Here is a 27,675-nt window from a genome sequence, read left to right as displayed (position 1 = left end):
CCTTGTTGAGTGTCGTTACTCTCAAAGTTTCTCCACCAGGGGGCAGAAAGCATCACAGTAACACTGTTTTGTTTTTCATGTGTTGACACGGACATTCTCGCATCAAACTTAACAACTAGTATATGAACCTAATTTACTCCTACCTGATGAATATTATTAATTTGATCAAAGCATTTTTGTGTGGCAGCTGTATAAAGAAATGTTCTGATTCAGACTTTCGTTATAAGTTTGTTACTACAAATGCCATCTATTTATTTTTAAGTGAGAATCTAAATTATTGAACCCAGAATGTTTTTTTTTTTTAATCTGTCTGGTGATACATTGACAGATTATATTTTTATAGGTAAAGATGCAAACTTACCATATAAAGAAAAAAAAGAGATGTAATCAGAAGCAGTTTGTTCGTTTCATCTTTGATTTCTTGTTCTAGCACTCCCTTGTTATTTCACACTAAAATTTTACTCCAAATATCCTCTCTCATCTAATGGGGATTTTGGGGAAAAAAGCTCACAAACAGTGGATGCTGTGTCAGTGCTGACAGGTTTTTATCACTTTTTTTTCAAGTTTTTAAGAATTATTGGCTTGTTTAATTTTGGGTCTAAGTTTTATATCAAATTCTAAACACCTTCCTGGATACCAACTATTGCGTGAAAAATTACCAAGCTTTCATTAAATGTGTTTGAGCATGAATAAGTAATTAAGACATTACCTGGTGCTTCACTTCATTTTATTTTATGGGGCATCATAAAAGGAAACAAAGGAAGAAAAATCTTACAAGTAGGTTCATCATCACCTCGTGGAATATGTGACATTTACACACACAATGCAAAGTTGGCACACATTAAAATAAATGTAAATGAAATGGGTTGACTAATTTTGGTTCCAAAATGGCAATTTCAACACCAGTACAACAACATGAATCCATGCTCTTCATCACAGGTTTAAGGGTCATTTACTATTAATTACCATGAAGCTGTTGGAAAAGGTTCAGCGTTTAATAAAAAAACAAACAAAAAAACAAACAAACAATGGGTGCAAATGTCTGCCTGATTGACTTTGTGGTAGTATTAAAAAATAACTTGGAAGTTATAAAACTAATACTGTTCAGTTCGGATTTATATACTGTATATCTTGGTTTAACCTCCTTCGTGGCACTGAAATTCAATCTAAAATACATTGTGTTAAACTACAACATTGTGTATTACACACGCAATAAATAAAGCAATACAAAAATAAGACGTATATAAAAAGGTTCTACAAAAAAAACATTTGTCAATGACAATAATACTGATGGTATTACACAATATACACATGCATAAACACAAAGAATAAACATTTTGAAATACATTGAAATTAATAATACTGTAAGGTCTGCTCAGACATAATCAACTAAAACATAATAATCCTATGCGCCTCTTCCAAAGTGCTGCTTTAATTGTGCACTTCACAGTCATATTACATACGGTCCATATTTGTCGTATGGCTTTAGGATGATAGATTTCGTGTAGTCTATAGATCCGGGAACCTTGGAAATCTTGACAGAGAGAACACCTAGATGAAGAATATGAATTTCCTTATCAATGCAATCCTATGGCTACGAGAGAGAACAACTTTTTTTAGGAGCGCAAGGTGAAATGTTGTAACAGCTTGAAAGTGTGCCATTTTGATTAACACAGGTAGATGGCAGTGTTACATACTTTTCTATTTTTGTATATTTCTCAAATCTGTTTGGTTTTTGACCAATTTTGACATATTGGTGACTAAAGTTAGATTGTCCAGTGTGACTGTGGATTTTAACATCTGTGAATGGCACTTACAGCTTGGCGGTCTTGCATAAGGCTGTGGGTGTGCGGTTCCTTAGAGCATCACCTATGAACACAGACTGACACGCTACAACATAAAGCCACACAAAGATAAATGAAATAACAGGTGAAACTGCCTTCGAGGTTGAGATTACAAACCCTTTTTTTCTGGCTGACGGTTTTTGTTTTCATATGGTGTCATGATTGTAAAAAGTATCTATACAATTTTTTTTTTAAACAGCTACCGACAAACTTTTTGGAGTGCTTATTACAACAAAAAATTCTCAATAGAATTACAATCTAATTTGAATTATTGAGAAGTTCATTAGAAGTGAGGAGTTCAAATTATATCAACAAAGTGATTCAATTGTTAAATGACAATAAGCATTCCTATGAATATTTCCATAATTAATGATCCGTGTGATATTGAATCATTAATTCTTAATAACGAAGTGCAATCTAATTTCCTTCATAAGGCAGACAAACAATCACATGGGAAAACGAGGCAATGCTAACAACAGATTGCCTGTTTAACAAGACAAAAATACTGAATGGTTTTTTAAACTTGAGGCATTAAGTATCTGGTAAATCTCACAAAGAAATGCCCAGGTCATATTTCACACCAAAACAAAAATCAAGAGTTGAAAGAAAATGATTTTGCATGAAGAAAATATTCATGATTATTTAAGTTTTGCTTTTTTGTTAAAACATTAAAATCATCATGAATTAAAATGTATGGCTTAAATTAAAATCAGCGTATACTTACAATTGTTCTTTACAAACGATGTAGACTTTTGAAAAGGGGGCGTGTTAAATTGTCATCAAAATAATGCCTGTGATGGTCCTAAAAATAGGCTTAATTGTCTTTATGCAAAATGTAATTTCTTTTGATTTTTGGAGTGAAATATGACCCTTTTGTGAGTATCACCCCTGTAAGTAAACCAGTTATACCTGCAGTGCAGAATTTAGTTTTGTTTCTGAAAACTTTAAAATACTGATTTTTTTTTCTTTTCGTAAACTTCATTGGCAAATATAAAGGTATAGAAATCTGACTGTACAGAGCAACAAAAACACATGAACACTGAAAATTTGACATACCGAGGTCGGTTCAGTAACGGAACAAAGCGAAACAACTGAAACTTTAAGTCATATGAAGTCTAGTTGAGTTGGAGTTTTTGTTTCTCCTTTTTTTCCTCGTTATACTCAATTTTTTTTTTTCAAACAAGGAAATATTGTTTTGTAAATCAGGCACACCTGGGTTTTATACACAGTAAAGAGCTGAAACGGTTTCCATAGCAACCGACGATTAGTTTGATGAAGAGCTCATCGCCTCTTTCATTAGTCCCACGTGAGTGACAGAAAGAGGAGCGTTCGTTCTTCAGTCCTCGGCTGCCGTCTCTGTGTTTCCTTCATTTTGAGTGAGAACTGTGTCCTCTGCACTGCCTGAAACCTCCCTCGATTCCTCCGTCTCCATAGCATCCTCCGTTTCCACGGTTTCCCCGACTTCCTCCTCCAGAGTGTCAGTGTCTCCAATCTCCACTTCCATAACCATTCCTCCTTCTTCTGTCTCTTCCTCCTCATGTCCTCTGTCCTGCTCTTCCTCTTCCCCGCTCTCCTCCTCATCCTCGTATTCCTCTCCTACTTGCACCACTCTGATATCGCTCATGTCCAGAGCGGATAAATCCTCTTCCTCCTCCTCTTCCTCTTCGTCCTCTGCGTCGCTCTCTCTCTCGTCCGAGTCATGGTGAGAGGGAGGAGTGGAGGTGCTGATCTGTTCTGGCAGTTCATGAGTGTCCCTCTTGCAGTAAGAGTATCGGTGGTTCATGTGCTGAGAATAAGAGCCCGAGTGAGAGAAGCGTTTGCCACACTTGTCACACTGGTAGGGCTTCTCTCCGGAGTGTAGTCGCGTGTGCTCGATCAGGTGGTGCTTGTGTTTGAACGCCTTATTACAGATGGCGCACTCGTGAGGTCGCTTACCTGGCAATGATAATGCAATACGTTAAGTTTATTACAGATTAAAGGAGAACTCTGGCGCAAAATCAACCTTTGATCTAATAAAACTTTGGTACCTAGTCAATCGTTTTCTGAGATTTGTTTTCATGATAATCGAATGTAAAGAGTTTTATCTCTAAAATCTGTTTAGCGTATAACGCTAGTAAATGGGGGCATATAATATGTAAAAAGAAATCAATAGTTAATACCACTAACAAGGCTGAAAATAGCCCCACACTAACACAGTAACATAATGAGGGTCCCTACATGCAAAACGAAGCATTGAGAACTTTGTAAGTGTACAGACCGATTAATAAGAAGATACTTTATAAAGACAGTTCACTTCGCGTATAAAGGCACCGCTATCTTTGGAAAACCGAGGGTATATCGAACCACGAACGCCGTTCATACAGCTCAGAAGTTCGCTGAACTTCATAAAGTTCAGCTCACTTGGCATGTCGTTCGTGGTTCAATTTACTTTTATACATTTTGCAGACAATTGTATCCAAAGTGACTTATAGACCAATAACGGATTATATTTATTATTAGTAGTATTTTTTATATGAAATTTTGTATATTTATTTATATTTAATATATTTTATATATATACTGTGTATATATATATATATATATATATATGAAGAGTTCAGATGCAAAAGCCTCTAAGTGCTATTTGAAATTTTCTTCTAGAATGATCATTTTTATCAAGCTTGTATATTTAAGTTTAGTGATTTCACTTAAATGGCAATGATAATTACCTATTAATTGTTATTTAAGTAAAATTACTGAACTTAAATATACAAGTTTGATAAAAATCATCATTCAAGAAGAAAATTTCAGATGGCATTTAGAGGCTTTTGCATCTGAACTCTTTATATATATATATATATATATATATATATATATATATATATATATATATTCATTTAATATTTTTTATATCAGCCTTGTTTTTCTTGTAAATCAAACCCAAGACCTTGGAGTTGCAGAGGTTGCGAGCAGTTTATATACAGGTATATTTTGTCTTCTAATACTATATTAAAACCTTTTCAAGTGCCCAAATGCTGTAAATCATGTGTGGCTTTACGTACCTGTGTGTTCATACTTGTGTCGCAGCAGTGAGCTACTCTTCTGAAAGATTTTGTCACACAGATCACAGGCGTAAAGGCCCCCGACAGTCTTCCTCCTCTTCTTCATGAGAGGTGAATCTTCATCGTTCTGGTCCTCTACCCCTGACACGCAGTCAGAAGCGATGTCCGGGACCTGCTGAGGGGGAGAAACGCAGAGCGAATGAGTCTGCAATGATGTTCTGAAGAAAGGTACGTGCAGACCTTAATGCTTGTGTGTGTTTGTTGTGCTTACCGGACAGTTGTTGAGTATCACCGTCCCCTTCTTGTCTGTCGAGACACTGTCAGGGGTCTTGATGCTGGAGTTGGTGGTGTAGGTGTAGGTGAGCTGAGGGATCAGGATGGTTCTCTTGTTACCGGATATTGCAGTGCCGATGCACTGAACACCCCCTGGCTCTGCTATGGCAACCAGTGTTGGCAATGATGCTGTCATGATGTTCAAGTGACCTGTGGTGCCTTGTGTCACATATATGGTGTTTCCTGGCATCGGTTGCTTCTTGAGGCAGGTGAGGTTGAGCGGCTCCTTTTGAGTGGAGACCGGCAGCTTAGTGGTGGTGCTGGGTTGAGTTGGGCTGGATTTGGGGAGTGAGAGGTCGAGCGGTTCAGACTGCAGATCCTCCTCTATGTCTTCTGTCTTTACAATGACGAGATCATCGGTGGAGAGACTGGCTGCAGGGGAGGCGGGTGAAGCGACACTTTCATTTTGGGTGTCCTCTGAGGTGTCATCATCGGGTTGAGTGGGCGTGCAGGTGGCTTGAGTTGAGTTTGTTTCTTGAGACACAGCAGACGGTGTTTTTTTCTTGATCAGACAAGAAAGTAAGACATTATTAACATGTTTTGGAACAACTCATTCATTTTAAAAGGAATCATTAGCATCATGTTTTTTTTTTAGGCCTTGACACGCTTATATAATTGCCTTGTGCATTAGGTAATGCATTAACATGTCTTATAATTTTAATAATTATAGTGAACTATAATTAAAACATTTATATTATGCTTTAAAAATCTGTAAATATATTATTTATGTATATACACACTTTTTTCAAGTTTAAGGCTCAATTTTTTTAAATGTGTTGCATAGAATTATCTTATGCTCTCCAAGGCTGCATTTACTTACTTAGCCTGACTACATCAGACTTCGCACTTCCACGCTATTTCAGTCTTAGATAGCAACCAATCTCTCAGTTTTCCTCCGGCCTGAAAACAGCCGGCCAATCAACAAACAGAGGGCGGGCTGAGAGCCGTGATGTAGACGCTAAGCACTTAGTTTAAGATTGTATTTTAGGATAAGGAAATTGAAAACGGCCGCAGACATGGAGATACGGGATGCAAATCGCTCTGTTGTGGAGAATATTCCCGGCATTTGCAAACTGAAGCCCGAACAAGAAGAGTGTTTGTTAAACATTTTGAATGGAGGTGATGTTTAAGTTGGAGAGAGAGGTGTTTGCGTTAAGTGATTGGCTTATTGGCCCTCAGATTAAATATAAAACGCATAGACTGATCTTTTTCCAATGTCTGAACTCCTTTATTAAGGGAGTATGGGTGTTTCAGTATATTGGTATTAAATGCCCACTCCAGTGCTATTCAGCTAGATATACAGCTGCACTAAAATATCAAGGCAAAAGTCATCATAGCTTGTTTAGTATAGACCCTGCTCCCAACCCAACTTTGAGAATAGATTAACGGCGAATTTTTCTTTATCGCCCGATTAGAGTCTCACGTTAACGCAGCATGTTAACGCCCATAATATTAGAAGGTAATGATGTTAAAGCAGAGTTTTTAGCATCATTACTCCAGTCTTCAGTGTCATGATCCTTCTGAAATCATTATAATCAGTGGTGGAATGTAACAAAGTACAAATACTTTGTTGCTTTACTTAAGTAAATTTTTCACGTATCTTAACTTAAGTAGAATAAATAGTGCATAATTTTTACTTTTACTTTGTTACATTTTGCAGCAATTATTATACTTTCTACTCCACTACGTTTCTACAACTTCTGTTACATTTTCATTACATTTTCTGATCAGTTTTTCCCCTGCCAAAACGTAATCTGACCGTCCGTTCGTTGCACGTTTGTCTCACCAGTGACGTTTGGTTCCCATAGATACAGCAACTAAATGCGTTTTGCACGCAGTGCGTTTATCGTGCCATTTATATACGCGAAAATTTGTTTTTACATGCATAAGAAACACACCGTGTGTAATATACGTTTGGTTAGGATTATGGCAAGCCAAGAGGTTCAGAATTACACCATAAATTAATCACGTTTACTGCCAAACATAATTATTAACATATAAGCATGGTTTATATTGCCTAATTGCCAAGATTGTTTAAGATATGGTGACAACAATTTTTTTCCATCATTATTGAACATCATTATTAGGTTGAATGAGTTAGAATTAAATGTTTTATTAATCATTAGAAAATAGTCATTAAGAGAATCAAATTGTTATGCAAGTACTTTTACTTTTAATACTTAAAGTACATTTAAAATCAGGCACTTTTTACTTTTTACTTAAGTATGGTTGTCATTGTGTTACATCTACTTTTACTAAAGTAAATATTTATCTGGTTATTTGTACTTTTACTTAAGTACTGAGATTCTTCAGTACTTCCTCCACCACTAATTATAATATGCTGATTTGATGCTCAAGAAACATTCCTTCTTGAAAACAGTTGTTTAATATTTTTGTGGGAAGATAAATCTTTTCATAATTCTTTAATAAAAAAGTCTTCAGTTTTGATCAATAAAAGATTTATTTCCAAAAATCTTACTGAAAATCTTTTGATACAATTAAACATACATGCATTCTGTGTTTGTAAATATTTAAAAAAATTAAAATATTGTCATAACTTTTCTGAGCTTCATCGAAAGTCATATAAGCTTATTTACTCATCAATCCATGTTAAATGAGAATAAATGACTTTTTATTGTGTATCTGTGTTAAGCTTTTACTTAATTACACAATTATTGGTATTCATAACAGCCCTAATTGTGACAGCTCTGTTTTACAGTTCAATAAAATGTTTTGTACTTACTTCTTTGTTGTTTTTCGGGTTGCTTGCACCCTGGAGCAATATCTTTTTCGAGCGCATCTTCTGGTACCACTTGCTGACCGCCTCTAGAGGTAACTTGACAGTCTTGGCCACCTGTGCCAGCTGCCCGTCAGTAGGCTCTGGGTTCTGACTGTAGGCCTTCAGAAGAGGGAGGAGGCGTTCTGCTGCTCCACTCTTATCCTTATCCAGCAGAGAGTTGAGAGAGATAGTTGTAGCTTTGTCGTCACTGTCTTGCGAGTCTGTGAGCTTCCGTTTACTCTGGGAGCTGTCACAAACCAGACATGTCGCATAGTTATGGAAGTTATCTCCGCAGGCGACGCCACTGTGAACCGTTCCAGAGTGGGAGACCGCATCAGTCGTTTGTTTCCCTTCCCCATTATTCCCGTCTGTCTGCGTCTCTTCTTCCTCCCCTTCACTCTGTATATCGGTTTCGATGTTGGACGGAGAGCCCGGTTCGGTTTTGATTTCTGGTGGTGCAGTCAGGTTTTGAGGTTCACAATTATCCTCCAGCGAACTGGGATTTTCAGTTGTCTCTTTTCTTTCTGCTGCTGGTGTGTTTGTAGTTTTGTCTGGGGTTGATTTCACCTCTGTGCCCTGCGTGTTGGGATTGGCGACAGGTATTTGTCGAACCACAAGGCTCTGCGACCCATCTGCCCTCCTCACTAGTAGTAAAGTTTGCTGGGTGAGCTTAGGTTGTGCCGCCCGAGCTTGGACCAACCTGGCGGCCTGCGCTGGCGTTATCTTGATGATAGATGGCGGTTTGCTTTGGATTGGTTTAATTATGTTTACCTGTGTAGGTTTAGGTGTACCTGATGTTTGGGTTTCGGTCAAGTTGGACTGCACCGAATTTAGCTGGATCACATTTGGCTGTGCGATGTTAGATGCTGTAGATTTTTCTTGCGCCACACCGGTTTGGGTCACTGTGGGCTGCATTGTGTTCACTTTTACTCCCTTGAGTTGTGGGTCTAGCTGGGGGTTGTAGTTGATGATAATTTTGGTATTTCCGTCTTGTCCCACAACCGGTAGAGAGATGGCGGAGATCACTTGGGGCTGTCCCTGCTGTGGCTGCAACACGACAGCTTGGGTCTGCGATTGGCCTATGATTTTAGCGTTTGTTCCGTTTGCATTACCACTAGTCAACGCCTGCCTGTCCATCGCAGCGTTCAGCGCATTCTGTAAGTCACTAAGGTTGATGCTGATTGGCTGGACCAGCCCGACAGTGGGCAGGACCAAGGTTTGGATGACGCCTTGCGGAGCCACGACCCCGTTGGCATTTGTGGCGGCTATTGTAGGTGTCGCTGGCGAAGGTTTGGGTTGGTGTTCAACTGGCTCCTGTTTGATCTGTTTCAGGGGGAGCTGCTCTTGCAGAGGCTTGTTGGTGACTTCCACCTTCTCCCTCAAAAGGATTTGTGTAGGGCGAGAAATGGTAAGAGATGTTTTCACTCCAGGTGCGCGAGGAAGGCCGTTGACCGCTTTGGTCACGCTCGCACACTTCTTACTGCTGATGTGAGAGCTGTAGGACCCCGAGTGAGAGAAACGCTTCCGACAATTAGAGCATTCATATGGCTTCTCGCCTGTAGAAACACAGAGATAAAGAAGCTTATGATTACAAAAGTAGTGTAGTGGAAATTTTAATAGGCTGATAATAATAGACATGGCATAGAAATATCATGTGTCCTTTATCTGAATTATTCCTGAATTACGAGAACAGAGAGTCTTGTTTTTTCTATTATCATGTTCACACAGCTGTGAAGGCATGAGTAAAGACTACCTTTACATGAGTAAAGAAGGTTGGGGGTTGCCTCTGTTTTCTGTGGTAAGTTAAAATATCTTAAGGGTATCCATAAAGTTCCTTTTGGTCCTGTTGTTCAAACAACAATTGACAAGAGATAGCTTTTGAAAAGAACAAACAAGGCACGTTTCTGCATGAGTTTGTTGTGTGCGGAACAACTTGAAAGTCTGGTAGTGTGCGATCCTCAGTCGTTTAGTGTATGATGCCCAGATTTTCTATGTTAGCATTTACAAAGCCAGAAAGTGTATTACAGCCCTAAGACAAGGCAGCGAGACATAGAACAAAAATAATCACAGGAATAAAAAGCATTTAAAAAATATATAAAAATATGAAATATTAACTAAATTGTAGTAATATTTCACAAGATATTTTACTGTATTTTTAATTGAATAATTAACCTGTTTTAATTAGCTTATTTCATTAACCTTCTGAAGGTTATTATGGAAGGCCTCAGAGAAGAAAAGAAACAACTACACAATTGCAACTTCATTAACGCCTAGTTTATAAAGTGCCACTTCATAAAGCGCCTAATTTAATCATAAATTAAATTAGGCACTTGACGTTTTTCCTAATTGGCGGTAAATTCTTTATAAAAATTGTTTACTGTATAACATTTGCTAATATGTTAACCCTTCTCTGGAACAGGGTTTCAAAGACATTAACTAGGGTTATATCAGAACCATTTCTGTCCTTAAGTTGTGCCGTGGCTGGCAACTTACCGCTGTGAATGCGCAGGTGCTCCTTCAGGTGATGTTTGTATTTGAAGGCCTTGGAGCATTCTGTACACTTGAACTTTCTGTTTCCGCCCGACTGAGAAATAGTCCGCTGAGAAAAGAGACAGGAAAAAGTTTGTTCATTCAAAGTAGTTTGAGTCAAAGTGTGACTGTGAACAAAAGCTCTGTCATTTCCTCCACAGAGGTGTGAACATCACGAAGGTGCGAGTGCTGCTTGTACCTGCTCTCGGACGTGTCTGTGTGCGGTCATGTGACGGACGAGCTGCGTTCGGTAAGTGAAGGTGTAGCTACAGAGGGAACAGCAGTAGTTGTCATCGCCCTTTTCATGCCGTAGTTTAATGTGCTCCTTCAGCGACGTATGCCGCTTGTAACCGCGGGAACAGTGAGGACAGGTGTGCAGTTGGGAGAATGCATCAGGTGTACCTGACAGAGAGAGAGAGAGAGAGAGTTGTAATCAATCTATGCATTCAACTGATGGCATGATGATGAAAAGCTAATGGCAACTGAAGGAAAGTAAAAAAAAAACCCTAGATTGGTACCGTTCTCATCGTGGACCCCTCGTTCTGGCGTTCTCTGATGCTCCTCCTGGGTGTCTGAGTAAACGTGCTCCGTTTCCGTCTGCTTTTCCTCACTGGCCACTTCATTATCAGTACAGTCCTCCTCATCAGTGACACACTCCTCTTTCAAACACACACAGGCAGATTAGATCAACTAAAACACACACACATACCCTCTTATCAGCTTCTGCTTCAGTAACAAATATATTAGCATTTTTATTAGAAAGACACATGCACAAAAACATGGTATCTAGAATTTTTTAAGAGGCGCACAAGTAAAATGAATACTATGTGATTTATGTGCAGGGGTAGAGCAACCAAACCATAAAATGACTAAAAATAACGATTTAAACAACTCTTATTCCTTATTATACTCATTGTTTAGATTTTAATAATGCACATTAGCTTCGTTTAAATCCACTGGCTGAATGAAAATAAAAATTCACTCTCTGACAATTTTAGAAAAGCAATGATTTTGCAGGTATGATATAATCACCCTTAGGTAAAAATTGTCATAATTCATCAACAGTAGATCAAAGCAGTAGCTTGGCAAGTTGGCATAAATGTGCGGTATTCACTGAAACCACAAGCCTGTATAACACACAACAGTTTTACTTTGAAACATGCAGTGCTCAAAAATAAATCATAGCCTTTGGAGGTTTAATATTCACATTAAGCCATATTATGATCCTAATGAAATGATAATTAAAACATTTCTAATACTGTTTAGATATTTAAGACATTCAACTGAATTCAAGACTTTTGAGGACCCGTGGGACACCGAAAAAAACAACCTGACTGTGGCCTTAGGTGAAACACACATTGGTTTAAATGGAAAAGATGTGACATACACTGACACAGAATTTGAATGTTGGATGGTAACATAGCAGGTTTTTAATACAACAGTGTTTTCATATTTGACCGGGAAATGGGCCAGTAAATCCCACGCCTCCATAGCACATTTAATAACGACCTGAGCGAGAGAAATGAGCTCACACACACCTGATCCAGCCATCATCGCCCTAACACACTCACAGACATGTCAGCTATTTTTCCCTTAACCAAAATAATTTCAAGAACTTTCCATGACAAGAAGGCCCAAGTGCCCAAATAAGTCTTAAGATGGCAACCTGAATATGAAACTATAAATTTGTTTGATATATCCTGATCCCATTACTCCTGTTTCTCCCTGTTGTTTCTGTTCTATGTCTCGCTGTCCTGTCTTAGGGCTGTAATACACTTTCTGGCTTAGTAAACGCTAACATAGGGCTGCACGATTTGGGGAAAATATTGCGATTATTGAGGTCAATATTGCGATATAATAAACAAATGGTTGCATGAGTCAACTTGGTTCTAAAGTAAAAATGCACACACAGATTAGTGATCATTCTGTGTATTAATGTGTATTTCTCACACACGACTCATTCTCTCACAAGCACAACACTTTTCGTCCATCATAACTTAAGACTGCTCTTATGTTATGAAGATACTGGACAAAACGGCATTTTGGCATAATTGTGTGCGTTATTGTTCGTTCAAGCTCGAAAGAGAACTGTATTCTGGCACGCGGTCTGTGCATGTGTCTGTGAGTCACATCAGAGACTAAAAAGACTTTGGTCACATTCAGGACATTCACAGGGAGCGTGCTCTCGTCACTTCTTGTCGTGCAAAATGGTTAAAAGGCATTTGCACCAATAAGAGCGGGATCATGTAACACTAATCAAAGGATGACAAAAAAGAAGAGATGCTGCGTTAATAGCCCTAATTTGTCTATATTTTATTTAAAATTGCGCGATTTATGCGATATTATATAATCGCATAGCTTTGACATCGCGATTACGATATGATTAATAACTGGATAAAAACGTCTCTGGTTACGTATGTAACCCTAGTTCCCTGAAGGGAACGAGACGCTGCGTGTAAACGCCGTGGGAACGCCTCTGCGTGACGAGTCATGAAGCACGTATGAAATCTGTCCAATGGCGAGACGGAACGTCATAGGCGGGGTGACGTATCGACCAGGAAACTATAAAGCATCCCCGAAACACAAGCGCAACAGCTTCTGATAGGACTGAAGCAAGCGCTCACGGGCATGCTGGGAGTATGGCATAGACACGCAGCGTCTCGTTCCCTTCAGGGAACTAGGGTTACATACGTAACCAGAGACGTTCCCATTCAGGGAACTTCGAGCTGCGTGTAAACGCCGTGGGAACGCTAATACCAACGCCGCCATGCGAGCAGGTGTCCGTTGTATGAAATCAGGCACATATTTAGACGAAAGCACCTGCGCCCCTGGAGCGGAGCTACCATACCCCTGGTTGAGTGAGCCCAGACAGCCAAAGGTGAAGGCTGACCGGCGGACTCATATGCAAATGAGATGGCCTCGACCACTCACTTACTCAACCTCTGCTCAGATGCGGGACAACCTTTCTTCGGAGGTCCAAAACAAACAGATAACTGTTCAGGCTTTCTCCACAGGGCAGCTCTGTGGACATAAGCATCTAGAGCCCTCAGAGGGCAGAGCAGATTAGTTTCTCTTGGTCTGACCTCACAATACCACGAAGAAAAAGAATTACCAATGGGTATCTCCCGTGAAAAGCTCCACTCAAAGGGACGTGGTAAGCAGATAGGCCACCACATACACCTTTAGTGTGGAGTGGGATAACCCTGTGGAGAAATGCTCCAAAGGAATTCCAGCACCGCCACACCGGGCAGTTAACTGGGTCCAACTGGTGTTCTCCCCACCAAGAGGTGAAACATTGCCACCTCAAGGCATATAATCTCCTCGTGGACGGAGCTCTGGATTGGAGGATGGTCTCCACGACCTCAGTCGAGAGACCCGATTCTATGAGCTGGGCCCCCTCAGAGGCCAAGCCACAACCTCCATAGATCTGGGCGGGGGTGAAGTATCGACCCGCATCCATACTCGGGCCGGCCAACGCGGGGCTACTAACAGTAGAAAGACCCCGACTCGGTGAACCCTCTCCAGAACTCCTGGGAGCAGAGCAATCGGGGGAAATGCGTACAGGGGTGACCTCGGCCACTCCTGTACCATCGCATCCAACCCCAGAGGGGCTGGTGGATACAGAGAAACCACAGCATGCAGTGTCTCAGTCCCTGGATTCAAATAGGCCTACCTCGGTATGACCGAAATGACTCCATAGGAGCTCCACCACCTCGGGGTGGAGTCTCCACTCCCCGGGCCTCGGCCCCTGCCTCGACAGGATGTCTGCTCCCCGATTTAAATATCCTGGGATATAAAATCGCCAAAGAAGAAGCTTCCCCTGGGCCCACAGAAGGATCTGGCGCTAGCCTGAATAATGGACATGAGCGCAGACCCCCTTGATGGTCTATAAAAAGACCCCCGATGTGCTGTCTGACCGGACAAGAACATGGTGACCCCTCAGGTCTGGGAGAAAGTCCACAGACCCCGGGCTGAGCGACCACTCATGATCGCCCCCAGCCCGTGAGGGAGGCGTATATCGTTAGCTTCTTTGGAACAATGAAGTAACGGCTGTAATACCCCAACTCTCTGTCGGGGGGAAGAACTCGTTCTATCGCCCCCTTCAGTAACAGAGCTTTCACCTCTTGTTCCATGACCAGAGCCTGCTCGGGGGATACCACTGTAGGCAAAATCCCCCGAAAACGAGGCGGACGTGACCTGAACTGGATCGCGTACCCGCGTTCGATAGTCTGCAGGACCCATCGAGATATATTTGGAAGACTTTCCCATTCTGCCAGAAATTCCACTAAGGGTACCAGTCTCTCGAGACTGGCCTCTGGAGTAATTATAGAGACAGAAACAGTGCCCTGTGACCGCGCACAGGCAGGGTTTAACGACTGTTCTGTATCGCTCCTCGGAGCAAACGAGCTTCCCTCGGGAAACCACTCGCTAGGACCGTCTGCGCCCACCCTCACAGGCAGGTTCAGCAGAACGGGTCCCTGCAGACCCCCCTGGTGGTTTATGTAAGAGACCACAGACATGTTGTCTGACCGGACAAGAACATGATGATCTCTGAGGTCTGGGAGAAAGTGTTTCAGAGCCTGAAACACCGCCATCATCTCTAGACAATTTATATGCCATCGGAGATGATGGTCTTGCCACAACCCGCGGGCCGAGCGACCACTCATGATCGCTCCCCAGCCCGTGAGAGAGGCATCCGTCGTCACCGTTACCCGGTGACACGGGGCTCCCAGCGCAGGTCCCAGGGACAGGAACCAAGGTTCTTTCCACATAGCCAGGGCACGGAGACCACGTCGCGTGACCTTGATCTTGCGGAGCGGCTTTCCCCTCGGGGAGAACCCCTTGGTCTTGAGCCACCACTGTAGTGGTCTCATGTACAGCAGGCCGCACGGTAACACGTTGGATGCTGCTGCCATCAGACCCAGAATTCTCTGGAATTCCTTTACAGTGAGTGACTGGCCTAGTCTCACTTGCTTGACAGTCGAGATAATCGAGGCTATACAAGCCGGCGACAGACGTGCCTGCATCGTCGTCGAATCCCATACCACGCCTAGAAAAGTGGTCCGCTGAACTGGCGAAAGCACACTCTTCTTAGCGTTGAGTCTCAACCCCAACCTTCTGATATGGGCGAGGACGGCATCTCGATGCCGAATCGCCTGATGCTCCGATTGAGCCAGAATCAACCAATCGTCGATGTAATTTAAAATGCGAATGCCCTGGAGACGCAGCGGGCCAAGGCCGCGTCCATGCATTTCGTGAAGGTTCGAGGAGATAACGCTAGGCCGAATGGAAGGACCCGATATTGGTACGCTTCGCCCCAAAAAGCGAACCTCAGGAACTTCCGATGTTGCGGAAGGATGGAGATATGGAAGTACGCGTCTTTTTTTAGGTCTATCGTGACAAACCAGTCCTCGGACCTGATCTGTGACACGATCTGCTTGAGAGTCAGCATTTAGAACTTGAGCTTCCCTACTGACCGATTTAAGAGGCGCAGGTCTAAAATCGGACGCAGCCGCCCATCCTTCTTTGGAACAATGAAGTACCGGCTGTAATACCCCAGCTCTCTGTCGGGAGGAAGAACTCGTTCTATCGCCCCCTTCAGTAGCAGAGCTTTCACTTCTTGTTCCATAACCAGAGCCTGCTCGGGGGTCACCACTGTGGGCAAAACCCCCCGGAAACGAGGTGGACGCGACCTGAACTGGATCGCGTACCCGCGTTCGATAGTCTGCAGGACCCAACGAGATATATTTGGAAGACTTCCCCATTCTACCAGAAATTCTACTAAGGGTACCAGTCTCTCGAGACTGGCCTCTGGAGTAGTTTTTAAAAACAGAAACAGCGCCCTGTGACCGCGCACAGGCAGGGTTTAACGACCGTTCTGTATCGCTCCTCGGAGCAAACGAGCGTCCCTCGGGAAATCGCTCGCTGGGACCGTCTGCACCCCCCATTACAGGCAGGGTTGGCAGAACGAACCCCTGAGGGCACCGAGAGAGAGCGGGCGCCGGATTCAGCGGCGAACACCTCTGTCTCACGGTGGGGACCACCCTCAGTAGCCTGACACCAGTGGCGTCAGGACTTCTTCGACGAAGCCTTCCTGGCGACAATAACCGTCCTCAGATCGGTTCTATCCCGGGAAGACCTCGCCTGAGAACGCCGCGTCTCAGCCCAGTTTTGCTGGGGAGGAGCCCGAGACGCGACGCTCTCTCGACGGGCGGGGCTGCTCTCGCCCAGCAGCCCCCGAAGGATGAGTACGGAGGGGGAGACATTTCTGGAGCGCCGCTGCCTGTTTTTTTCCCGGTCGACAGCGGCGCATCCAGGAGAAACGCTTTATCTTTCTCCTTCATATTAGCCAGATTTAGCCACAGATGCCTCTCCGTGGCCACCAGGGCTGCCATAGAGCGGCCGACTGATCTGGCCGTCTCCTTGGTGGCACGGAGAGAAATATCTGCCGCCTGACGCAGTATCTCATTAATCACGTCAGTGCCGACGACCTCCCCCTCACTCATATCTCCTAGACCCAGCAATATTAGCATACATAGAGGTCTGGTGTGTCAAAATTCTAGCTGACACTGGTTTGTTCCACGATCTACACACCTCGGTGTGTAGATCGGGGAAGAAGGGCAAACACCGGCATGGAGGTAGTGAGTGTGATATTAAAAATCTCTCATCCATTTTACTCTCTCGACTCTTGTTTCTCAACTGGCCATTCAATGGTTAATTTTTCCACAGCCCGAGTCAAAAACCTCCATTTTTTTTTTTTTTCCCTTTTATTTTTACTACATTCGCGGGAGACTGGGATGGCAAACGAGCTTCCCTCGCTCTCCACTGAGTCCATAGACTCTGCATCCACACTTTCAACATCCAGCTCCTCAGAACTGGATAATTGAAGTGATGGCGCCTCAGCCCGGGCAGGAAAAACCGCAACGCGGACTCCCGCAGCGAGAACTGAGGCACTGGATCTACCAGGTAAGGGCAGAGAAAGGGCGGGGCCCGTCTCAATCCCCGCTGATAGATCCATCTGCGATCCCCACGACGCAAGCCTTCGCTGTGCCTCGGCAGCAGCGGGACCCGAGCCGCGGGGAGCGCGCACCGAACCACTCTCCTCGAAGAGTGCCCGGCGGGAGCGAAGTGTCTTCATGGGCAGACACTCGCAGTGCACAGCCGGCCCCCTCGAGAGCCGACTGAGCATGCTGCACTCCCAAGCAAACAACACACAGATCGTGTGTATCCCCACCCGTGATGAAGCGAGGGCAGGGATGAACACACTTTCTGCTGTTGTTTGCTCGCCATATCAATATATATAAATATACAATATTAGACAGACAGACAAAATTCATACATAGAGCGCTTGTGAAGACTCAGAAGCTGTTGCACTTGTGTTTCGGGGATGCTTTATAGTTTCCTGGTCGATACGTCACCCCGCCTATGACGTTCCGTCTCGCCATTGGACAGATTTCATACGTGCTTCATGACTCGTCACGCAGAGGCGTTCCCACGGCGTTTACACGCAGCTCGAAGTTCCCTGAATGGGAACTGGGCATCATACACTAAACGACTGAGGATCGCACACTACCAGACTTTCAAGTTGTTCCGCACACAACAAACTCATGCAGAAACGTGCCTTGTTTCTAGAAGATGTGTGACAAATGAAAACAATGTGTTAATAATACCAGTTTGGTTATCCTCTGATTGGATGGAATCATAGTGTGAAGCTAAAAACTTGAGTCTGTGCCCATCATACACTACACGATTTTGTGTGAAATCTGTCAACTCCACCTGCCCAAAATTTGCAGATACTCATATTCATCCATACTGCAAGATGGGGCGAAAGTCACATAGTGTAATCCAGCCTTTATACTAGTAAAAGCCTATGAAATGAACTGAAAAATAAAAGTGTGTTGCACTGAACTGACCTTTGACCCTTATTTCTTGTATTAAAGCATCTGGCCCCAGGCTGCCATCTGTTGAAAGAAAAAAAGAAAAAAATCCATTACTTCATCTTTGGTTTCTGCTCTGATAGCCGCAAGATCACGGTAAACTCGGCGAACAAACTCGGTCTCCAGCGAACAAAGTTTAAAGGAGCCGTATGTAAGATTGTGGCCAAAACTGGTACTGCAATCACTTTCAAATTACTGTATCCCCCCCTGACTCAAGGTTGCCAGATAGGCTGCAGGATCCAACTTTTTTTTTTTTTTTATCCTACACGTTTGTATCTGTGGTAACTAGAGCAGAGCTGGCAACCTGGATGCTGCAACACTACTGACTTTGTGATTGGTAGATCGGGGGAGGGTGGCGCATCAGACCAAAACACAACATGACAACATTATCAGTTGACAGCTGCAACTTCACTTTTTAACATGACAATATCCTGGCTGGACTACTGTTGTCAGTGATTTAAGTATTTGAAATGAACATGATTTCTTAATGTCTAGTGACATATCAGGGCCATTTTAGGATTATTTGAAATAAATTTCTTACATACAGCTCCTTTAATTCCCGTCTGGCTAACGCGCTTCCCATATTGTTTATTAATTAGATCAGTAGGCGGCCTTTTGTGGCAGTTTGAACACATTCGACCACATGAGCGTTTACACTACAAAAGCATTCTGGTGAATGCTTGTGAACAAGTGAACAAGCTCAAAATGTTTACACCTGTGTTTAGCGATCAATAGCAAGTGTAAACAGGGCCTAGATTATGTACCAGTTAAGGCTGTGACACACAAAGCCGACGTCAAAGAACTAGCGGTGACAAAAGCTGACTGTGTTGTTGCCTCACTTTGGCTGCATTTGAACTCCGCAAAAGGACTACAGGCGACTGTCCACTAGCATGTGTGTTCTGTGCCAGCGTGTAGGGAAATGACTGTCTGCATCAGCAGTGTCAATCAGTCGATATTCATCATTCAAAAACGGAAACTGAAACTATGACTGCGGATATGCAAAGTGTAAACAAAGCAGGGCTTGCTTATCATTTTGAAAATAAATCACGTTGAACACTTTCTTCGTTCTAGATTCCGGAATGCTTAGGTAAGATACTTAAAATTAGACCAGCCTTCTGTCTGTGCCGCTCGATAAACTGAACAGCCAATCAGAGTGATCTCTCACCGATGGCCCGAAGCCAATTCAACAAGCTGAATTGGGGGAACTCCCGCTGACCGCAAAAACTAGCCCTTCAGACACTCACCGATGGCCGATCGTCGGCCATGCTGTGGTAAGATGTTATCTGTCAATCATCAATTACCCTTATTCTTGCAACTTTGTCTATTACATAAATACTTAAAATGTTTAGGTTATAATTGCATCCGTTTCTGAAAACTTTTGGTCTGTAATCAAAATAAATGCATTAAGTTTCTAATTTCTTGTTTGTTTACTCACCGTCCTGTGTGCATGCGTCAGAGAGCTGCCGCGCTGCTTTGAGCTGGAATACTGAGGACTTTTGGTCGGGATCGTCAGCGATATTATCCTCCTCCACAATGTGCAGTTTGTCTTCATCATCTGAATCTGAGGTCGCCTCCGGCACACTGCTTAAACTCCTCACTACATAACAGAGAGATAGAGAGAATGGCCTATTCATTTTAGGATCACAGATGTTCACAAAGGCCAATTAACAGTAATATTCATACTCTCTTTTAACTATTGGCCATGTTCGATGCTGTTAACCCTAAAACCGTATTCTGGACAAATGTGGGCAAAATAGTTTTGATTTATTTTTAAAAAATGCGTCCCTTGATCTGAGCGGTACAAGACTTGGCTACTTTTCCTAAGTTTGTCTCCTGAACACACATTTTTTTTTTGACTCAATTCTACAATGTTAAGTGGGTGGAGAAAAAACTCCTTAATCTTTTATTTGGGTCAAAAATGGGCACCCATAAAAATGTAATTTAGAGCATTCTAAAATAAGCCAAAAATACGACACCAGGTGACAGCAAAGTCACTTCATCTTTAGGTTTTAGCTCTAAGAACTTATTGGAATGATATTTTAATGTAGTTTAAAAAATTAAACATAAAAATAAGCATCATTTACATAGAAAATATGGTACTTTTTGAAGTAAATAAATTCAAAAATACCCCCAAAATATAAAAAAAAACACCATAAATGGTTAGACAAATCTTTATCGAAGCCAGTGATGTAACATTTATAATAAATAATAAAATAAGGATCACACCTGAGTCCTCTGTGCCCACATTTGTCCACAATTACAGGATTAAGGGCTATAAAGTAAATACGGTTTGAGGGCTACAACATGTGCACATATGTTTGTAAACAGGACACTTCAAGTGGTGATGTTTCTGTAATCAGTAACAGCTGTTTTGTAATTTTTTTTATTACTGTAAACCTAAAAGCTAAAATTATTGTGAAAATAGAGGGTTTATACAATCAAACAGGCACGCACACACGCATCCCTGATAAATGAGCATGCATACAATAAAGATAGAATTTGTGCCCTAAAGACAGGAAGTGAGATTCGTCTAATTTTAGATCAGTTTCCTGCAGCCCAGAAAAGCTTTTTACCTGCTGAGTGACATCATCAGAGACACGTTGAAGAAAGGAAAGACGAGCAGTGTGTAAAGGTGATTTTAATATGTTAGTGCAGATACAGCGATTTTTGACACATGGATCCCTTCCTTTCTCTAAATCCAAGAGCTCTAGTTTTCAAATTGTGCACAAGCATATGAGGTACTGGAAAACTCATCTCTAACGTGTGTGTGTGCAAAGATGTTCGGATACGAAGAATATTTCCAGATGTGCATGTCAAATTTGTGTTTTTAAATACAGATTTAAGCATGCTTGGTTTCTGTGGAGCTCATCCAGTTTATTCTACTGGCAGAATTTGAGGATGTCAACAGGAAGTGATGTAAAAGTGAATCCGATTGTGCAAAAAACAGTTCCCGTTTAAGGTTTCTGTTCTCTGAAATGATCTGTACGAGGTAATTTCACATACTTGTGCATGCAAAAAATGGAAATTATGATTTATTTATTTTTTTTTTTGCCATACAGATGGAAAACTTTTTCAAAAATCTTCTCTGTTCTCACAGCTGATCCAGATCACTACTGAACGTCTGTCACATCCCCTGGACAGCTGAAATCACAGTCACTTGAGCAGGTGTGTAGTAATCTGAGATGCTTTTGGCCCTGATAAAAATACATTTGAAATTGAAAAAAATATTTGCATTCATTGTTCCAGCCACAATGAGAGGAGTCTGTGATCGTCTCTGAATCAGCATGGTGGATCTCATCCTATTTTTATTTTTTTTTTAAAACAAGAAGATTGATTGTTTCCTAGACTCCCTGACCTTTCAGTCAGCATAGATAGTGAAATTTCAGTTATTTATACCTTAGTTTCATAAAGTACTTATCTGACATAAAAAGTGGTCCCTACCAAAAAGTAAGTTCCATACAAGCTATACTATAGTTCTCTGTGGCATAAAGATACACTCATAATGACAAAACCGATTGATATGAATCACACCATTCATTTCCGTATGTTCTTTACACAAAGACCAGGATAGCGCCGTATTTCATTTTTGACTGCATTGAAAACGAGGCTGTGAGGGATATACTTGTAGTGCGTGGATTGTACTGTTGTTTAACAACATACCGATTGTTCAGCTGACTAAGCATCTTTCAGAAAAGAAAAAAAAAAACGTAAAAGTTGTGAATTGTGAAAAAGATGTGAACCTTTATACAGGGCGTGCCATTGTGTAAAGACTAAGTCTATCCCTCACAAGCTTATTTTCATCTGCATAAAATTCAATATGGCATTGGTATCTAACCTGACTATGTTCTATTGTATAAGTAGACTTTTAAAGAGACAATGTGTACTTTTTAGATATTTTATTATATAAAATCAATATTTTTTACATTTATTTAAACAATACATTCGTTTGTTCGTTGTGTCAAGTTGCAGTTAAAATAACTAACCTGTTCACCTGAAGGAACACTCGACAAAGTGCTATTAGAAGACATCCTGTTATAGCTTTTTGGTACATAATGGTTACCGTAGATACAACATGCTTTTGAAAAAGGAGAGCACAATTCCTTGAATGCAAAAAACAATTTCACCACTTCCTGCACGTGGTCCCTTTAATGTAGCACGAGAGTTAATTGTATGGAAATAAGCAGCATGAACATTCTTCAGAATATCTGCTTTTGTGTTCCACAGAATCAAGTCATACAGGGTTGGAACGACATGATGGTGGTGAGTAAATTATGTTTTTATTTTTGGGTGCACATTAAAGGACATGCACACTTGTGCTGCCTTCATGGGTGTGTTTATTGTGCACCACCTGCGTGACAGACCGTGTTGGCAGGTAGAACCGTTTCCAGTGTGACTTCATAATCAACACAATCAGATCACCATGGCAAGCTCCATTTTATGTGACATTTCCTGGGATGTGTTGATTTGGCTTGTTGTAGAGTGCACCTGCCACCATATGTACACACACACACACACACACACACACACACACACACACAACACCCACAGACGCATAAGAGAGTACCGTTCAGATCACCCTGATATTCTAAAAACACATTAACCAATGAGTGCATTACGATTCTGTTTGTGTATGTTAAAAGGGCATGAATTTAAAGACAACCGATAAATATTAAAAAATATCTAATGTCAGCAATTAACTTGCGTATTATGTATGTGAGTGTGACAGTGGATATAGGAAGAAATTAACATTTTAGCAAAGTAAAATTGATCAAAAGTATCAGTAAAGAGTAAGACATAATATTACTAATGTCTATTTCTATTTAAATGCAGATCATTTAAACTTTCTATTATCAATGAATCCAGAAAAAATTAATTTCCACAAATATATGAAAAGAATCTTTCAAAACTGTAATAACACTACAATACAACAAAAATACTTTTGAATGATAGTCTTTTTATTTCTGATCTAATATATATTTTTATATATTAGATATATATATATATATATATATATATATATATATATATATATAAGATATATATAGATATATATAATATATATATATAAGTTTTTATGATGCATGTTTGTGTTTATATAGGCCTATAGTTGAGTGCACAATTTTGCAGTACCCTTTTTTATCTTGTAAGTTTATAAACTCCTTTATTACAAACATACCAAATGTAATTTCTTTTAAATATAGCGCTGGTCTTCAGAAATGATGTACTACTCACCTATCTATCACAAAAAAGTAATAAAGGAAATTACACACGATAACAGAATGACTTCTGTAATTTCAGTTAATATTTTGATAAAAAAATCTTGCGGATTCATGCAAACTTACGAACTCAACTGTATAAATGCATTTGTGTGTGTGTGTGTGTGTGTGTGTGTGTGTATATATATATATATATAGAGAGAGAGAGAGAGAGAGAGAGAGAGAGAGAGAGAGAGAGAGAGAGAGAGAGAGAGAGAGAGAGAGAGAGAGATGTAATGCAGTAAGTGTGTGTGTGTGTTGGCACATAATCTATTTAGAATCACTTGAGGAGCAGTGGTCACCTGAGATTAGTTTCTCCCAGGTCTTTAGGTTAATAAGAGCCCTCATGTACACACACTGTATGAGCCACGTGAGACCAATTAAACAACTTTTCCTTTTTACATCCATGTAAACTTAATCACCGACATATATTTCTGCTTCTTTCGATCACACAAACACAAGTCCCTCCCAACCCTCCCCCACCCTAAAAAAGAAAAAAAGACCTCCCCTTCACCCTGAGAAACTTTCCCCCTGCCGTACAAAGAGGCGGCAAACCACTGGGAGAGATTAGCATGCAAAAAGAGATGCCCAGCAGTCACAAGCCCCCCCACAAACACAGAGTGAAATGTGAAAAGCTCTTTAATGCCCTCACATATCCCTTTTCCATCAGCAGGGAAGTGTGAGAAGAGCTCAGTGCTACAGGTGTTCTTATTGTCTTTGCTTGTTCCATGCATATACCTTTACAACACACATTGAGACACGAATAACAATGCACTTCATTGTTATAAATGTCATTGGCATAATTTGAAAGGAAATTTTCTAATCCATCTATTCTGGAGAAAAAGAGATAAGAGGGGGAGAGTAATAGCCTACCTGATATTATATTAATATAGTAGAAAATTTGAAGATACTAGCATAATTACAATTAATCACATGCAAAATAAAACCTATGTGTTTACATAATATAATGTGTGTGTGCTGTGTATAATTATTTTGTATATATATTTAAGAATTATTTGCATGTAAATACTGTATATAAATACATATAAATATATTTTATATATGAATAACACATTTTCTTAAATATATACATGCATGTGTATTTATATATACAAAATTACAGCACACACAAATATATTATGTAAACACAAACAATCTTTGCACAGCCATAATATATTTATCCCGTAAGATTATGAAACAGGCAGTGAATTCTTAAAACCAATCCAGAAGAAAAGCTAAATGATAGCATGTGTGGCCTCGTAGGTCAGGGGTCGACTGAAAGGGTCAGGAGGGATGAGGAATGGAAAAAACATGCCCTCTTTTAAAAGCATATATCCTTTATTTCATGTTTTCTGAAATATACCTTGGTTTAATAAAAAAAAAAAAATCTCCAAGCAACTACAATCTGGCTGTCATTTTCAGTCTTTCTGCATCTCACTTTAAATGTAATTAATATGTAAAATGCACACTTCTAATATTATGTGTTATTATAACATTATTATTACATATTATAATATCATATTATAACATTAACTCTCATACCACATTATCCAGGACTTATATCCTACACATACACAAGCACACAGCCACGTTACATGACAGCTGATTCTACAGACATCTCTCCAGTCCAGAAACAAACATGAGGCTGGGTAACTCGACCACAGAAGACCACAGAGTGACCTCATTTCCGTGCAGAAACGCCCTTAAGGTCGTAAGGCCTCGTGAACACGTCGAGCATGAGAACCAGCGGCATGAAGAATGAAAATAAAAGTCACAGCATCATCACTGCTCCTCCTAGCGCTTACGTCACACCCCCGGTCGTCACACAATATATCCGTCCGCGCCAAACTATTCGCTGTGTATTCTTGTCAAATTTAATAATCTGTCATATCGCACAAAAACAACCGAAACAAATCTCAACATGTTTGATAGGGATAAAACCGTAAATTCGCTCTATAACGATGGACGCAGTGAACCAGCGCCTCTCTGGACCTGAATAGACTACCTTTGTTTCCTTACAAAGAAACGTGAGACGCAAATTGTTACTGTAGTTATACCGCTTAAATCGCGTTTAAATACTATATTAAAATGGTAAAATAACTAAAATATGTCAACGGAAGCACCTATGTAGGTGTTTCGTCACCTATCCTACCTGGCTCGTCTCCGACATACGAGAGCAGCCGCCCCGCCCTCACTGCAGCAAATAACGGTCCACACCGCCATTACAGAAATACCTTACGGAAAAAACGACCTGTTTGACTTCTGACCAGTATTACGACGGACAGCAGCTCTAACAACCACCTTATGCACTAAATCCTTCTTTCCCAATCCGCTGAAACTAAACTCCAGCGCGGAAATAAAAATATAAACAAAACAATCTGTTTTCTAGCAAAGAGCATACAGCGGAATATCACTCTATAGTGAATGAAAGCAAAATAAAAGCGGTCATCGGTCTGAGCTCGACATAAGCACGTCTGCATGCAATCAAACACTATCTTCTCTCTACCTGCACAAGTTGCCATTTGCTGTGGAGTGTGCTCGGCGCCTGTCTCGCGCTCCTGTCGGGCAGATCGCGTTTCACACACCGATTCCCTTCCAGCGTCTGTGCAATCACTGCTCTGGACACGCGAGGAGTGCGATGAACGGTAAAAGAGGACATTGGCTCGATCCGTTGTCTTCTCACCGTTCAGGTAAACACGTTGACGGCTCCTGGGCGTGTTACGTCGCGAGCGGATCCGCGCTCCTTGTCACACGCACGCACAGGAAAAGGTAGCACGGTGCTCATAACTGCACTACACGGCGGACTATATTACCGGATTACCGGAAAGGTTATTTAAAGAGAAAGTGACGTCGATCAGAAGTCAACATTTATTCAGTGCAAGATTGGACGTGGATGTTGAGATGATAAAGAAGAGGATGAAAGCAAAAACCTATGTAGCCTACTTTTAAAATTAATTGAATAAATCTGATGTTAAGATCATATTGATAGGCATTGTTTTTCCTTTTTTTTAGATGTTTTGTAGATGTAAATAATGGCACAAGCTATATATTTAATGAGAAAGAATAACAATAATAAATTAATAAAATAATAATATGGGAGATTGTTATTTGCTATTAATTAAATAAAAATATCCTCTTGTAAAATCTAGAAGAAAAAAAAACATCCAAATAAAGACTCCCAAACCATGGCTTTTAAGATTCAGGACTGGACGCTCTTAAGGAGACAGCTCACTCAAAATAAATATTCGCTCATTAGTTCTAACATTCATGTAACAAAAAAATGTTAGGATGAATGTTATAGAGTAGACTGACAGGCTTGGTCGCCATTCACTTTTATTACATCTTTTACAGTAAATGTGCTGTGCATGGTTACTGAGGCTGTCATTCTGCTGAACAGGTCCAAAACATACAGGTTTGAAACAACATGTTAAATGATTTAGGCGTGAACTGTCCCTTTAAGTATTTTAATCAATTTGTGAACTGTCAAGAAGCCCTCTGGGGATCCGTCTTTTGAAATAAGCAGCAGATACTTTAATACAGCGCTACTTGAATCTACGCCACAAGTTTCTGATCAGGACAAACGCTAAAATTCGGAATCGTGTTTAATGCAGTGTGATGCACACGCAGTTAGTGCACGAGACGTGCGTCCTTCCGTATAACGGTCCGGGCAGACTCAGGTATAACGGTGCCCAGTTCACTCCCATACTGCACAACTTCATAAGTCGTCATTAAACTAGTCTAAAGATGGAAAAACAAATTTAAAACAACTTTTCTGCCTTTCGTTCTTGTGCGTGTGATCTGATCTCAGCCTGTGGGACTCACCGTTGTTGCGTTGTGGTTGTGTCTGTTTTCTGCGCTGGCACCTGGGGCCATCCGCCATGATTTTTGCGCTGTGTCTAACGGTGCCTCGCGGATTGAGCCCCCTCTCCCCCCTCTATTACCCCCTCCCCATTCCAG

The 27,675-nt window shown here is 41.2% G+C and overlaps 1 protein-coding gene across 3 annotated transcripts; it reads right to left on the bottom strand.

Moving 5' to 3' along the window:
* Positions 1–710: 710 nt before the first annotated feature.
* On the bottom strand, positions 711–27,675 carry zeb1a (zinc finger E-box binding homeobox 1a). Of its 3 annotated transcripts, none has more exons than XM_039694597.2 (10): positions 27,541–27,675; positions 19,899–20,060; positions 18,440–18,487; positions 11,045–11,185; positions 10,726–10,928; positions 10,491–10,596; positions 7,962–9,553; positions 5,157–5,720; positions 4,886–5,060; positions 711–3,779 (listed from the first exon to the last, which is right to left on the bottom strand). In XM_039694597.2, the coding sequence occupies exons 1-10, from the start codon at positions 27,596–27,598 to the stop codon at positions 3,181–3,183; spliced, it is 3,648 nt and encodes a 1,215-aa protein (XP_039550531.2). In that variant the 5' UTR covers positions 27,599–27,675; the 3' UTR covers positions 711–3,180. The 3 variants fall into 3 exon arrangements, with proteins under 3 accessions (XP_039550531.2, XP_039550532.2, XP_039550533.2); XM_039694598.2 differs by having other exon boundaries at positions 4,886–5,057; XM_039694599.2 differs by lacking the exon at positions 27,541–27,675 and adding an exon at positions 26,225–26,539.

The sequence above is a fragment of the Pimephales promelas genome, chromosome 5 (genome assembly GCF_988280905.1).
Source record: "Pimephales promelas chromosome 5, fPimPro1.hap1.1, whole genome shotgun sequence".
Classification (NCBI taxonomy): Eukaryota; Metazoa; Chordata; class Actinopteri; order Cypriniformes; family Leuciscidae; genus Pimephales; species Pimephales promelas.
This window is presented reverse-complemented; position numbering and strand designations above follow the sequence as displayed.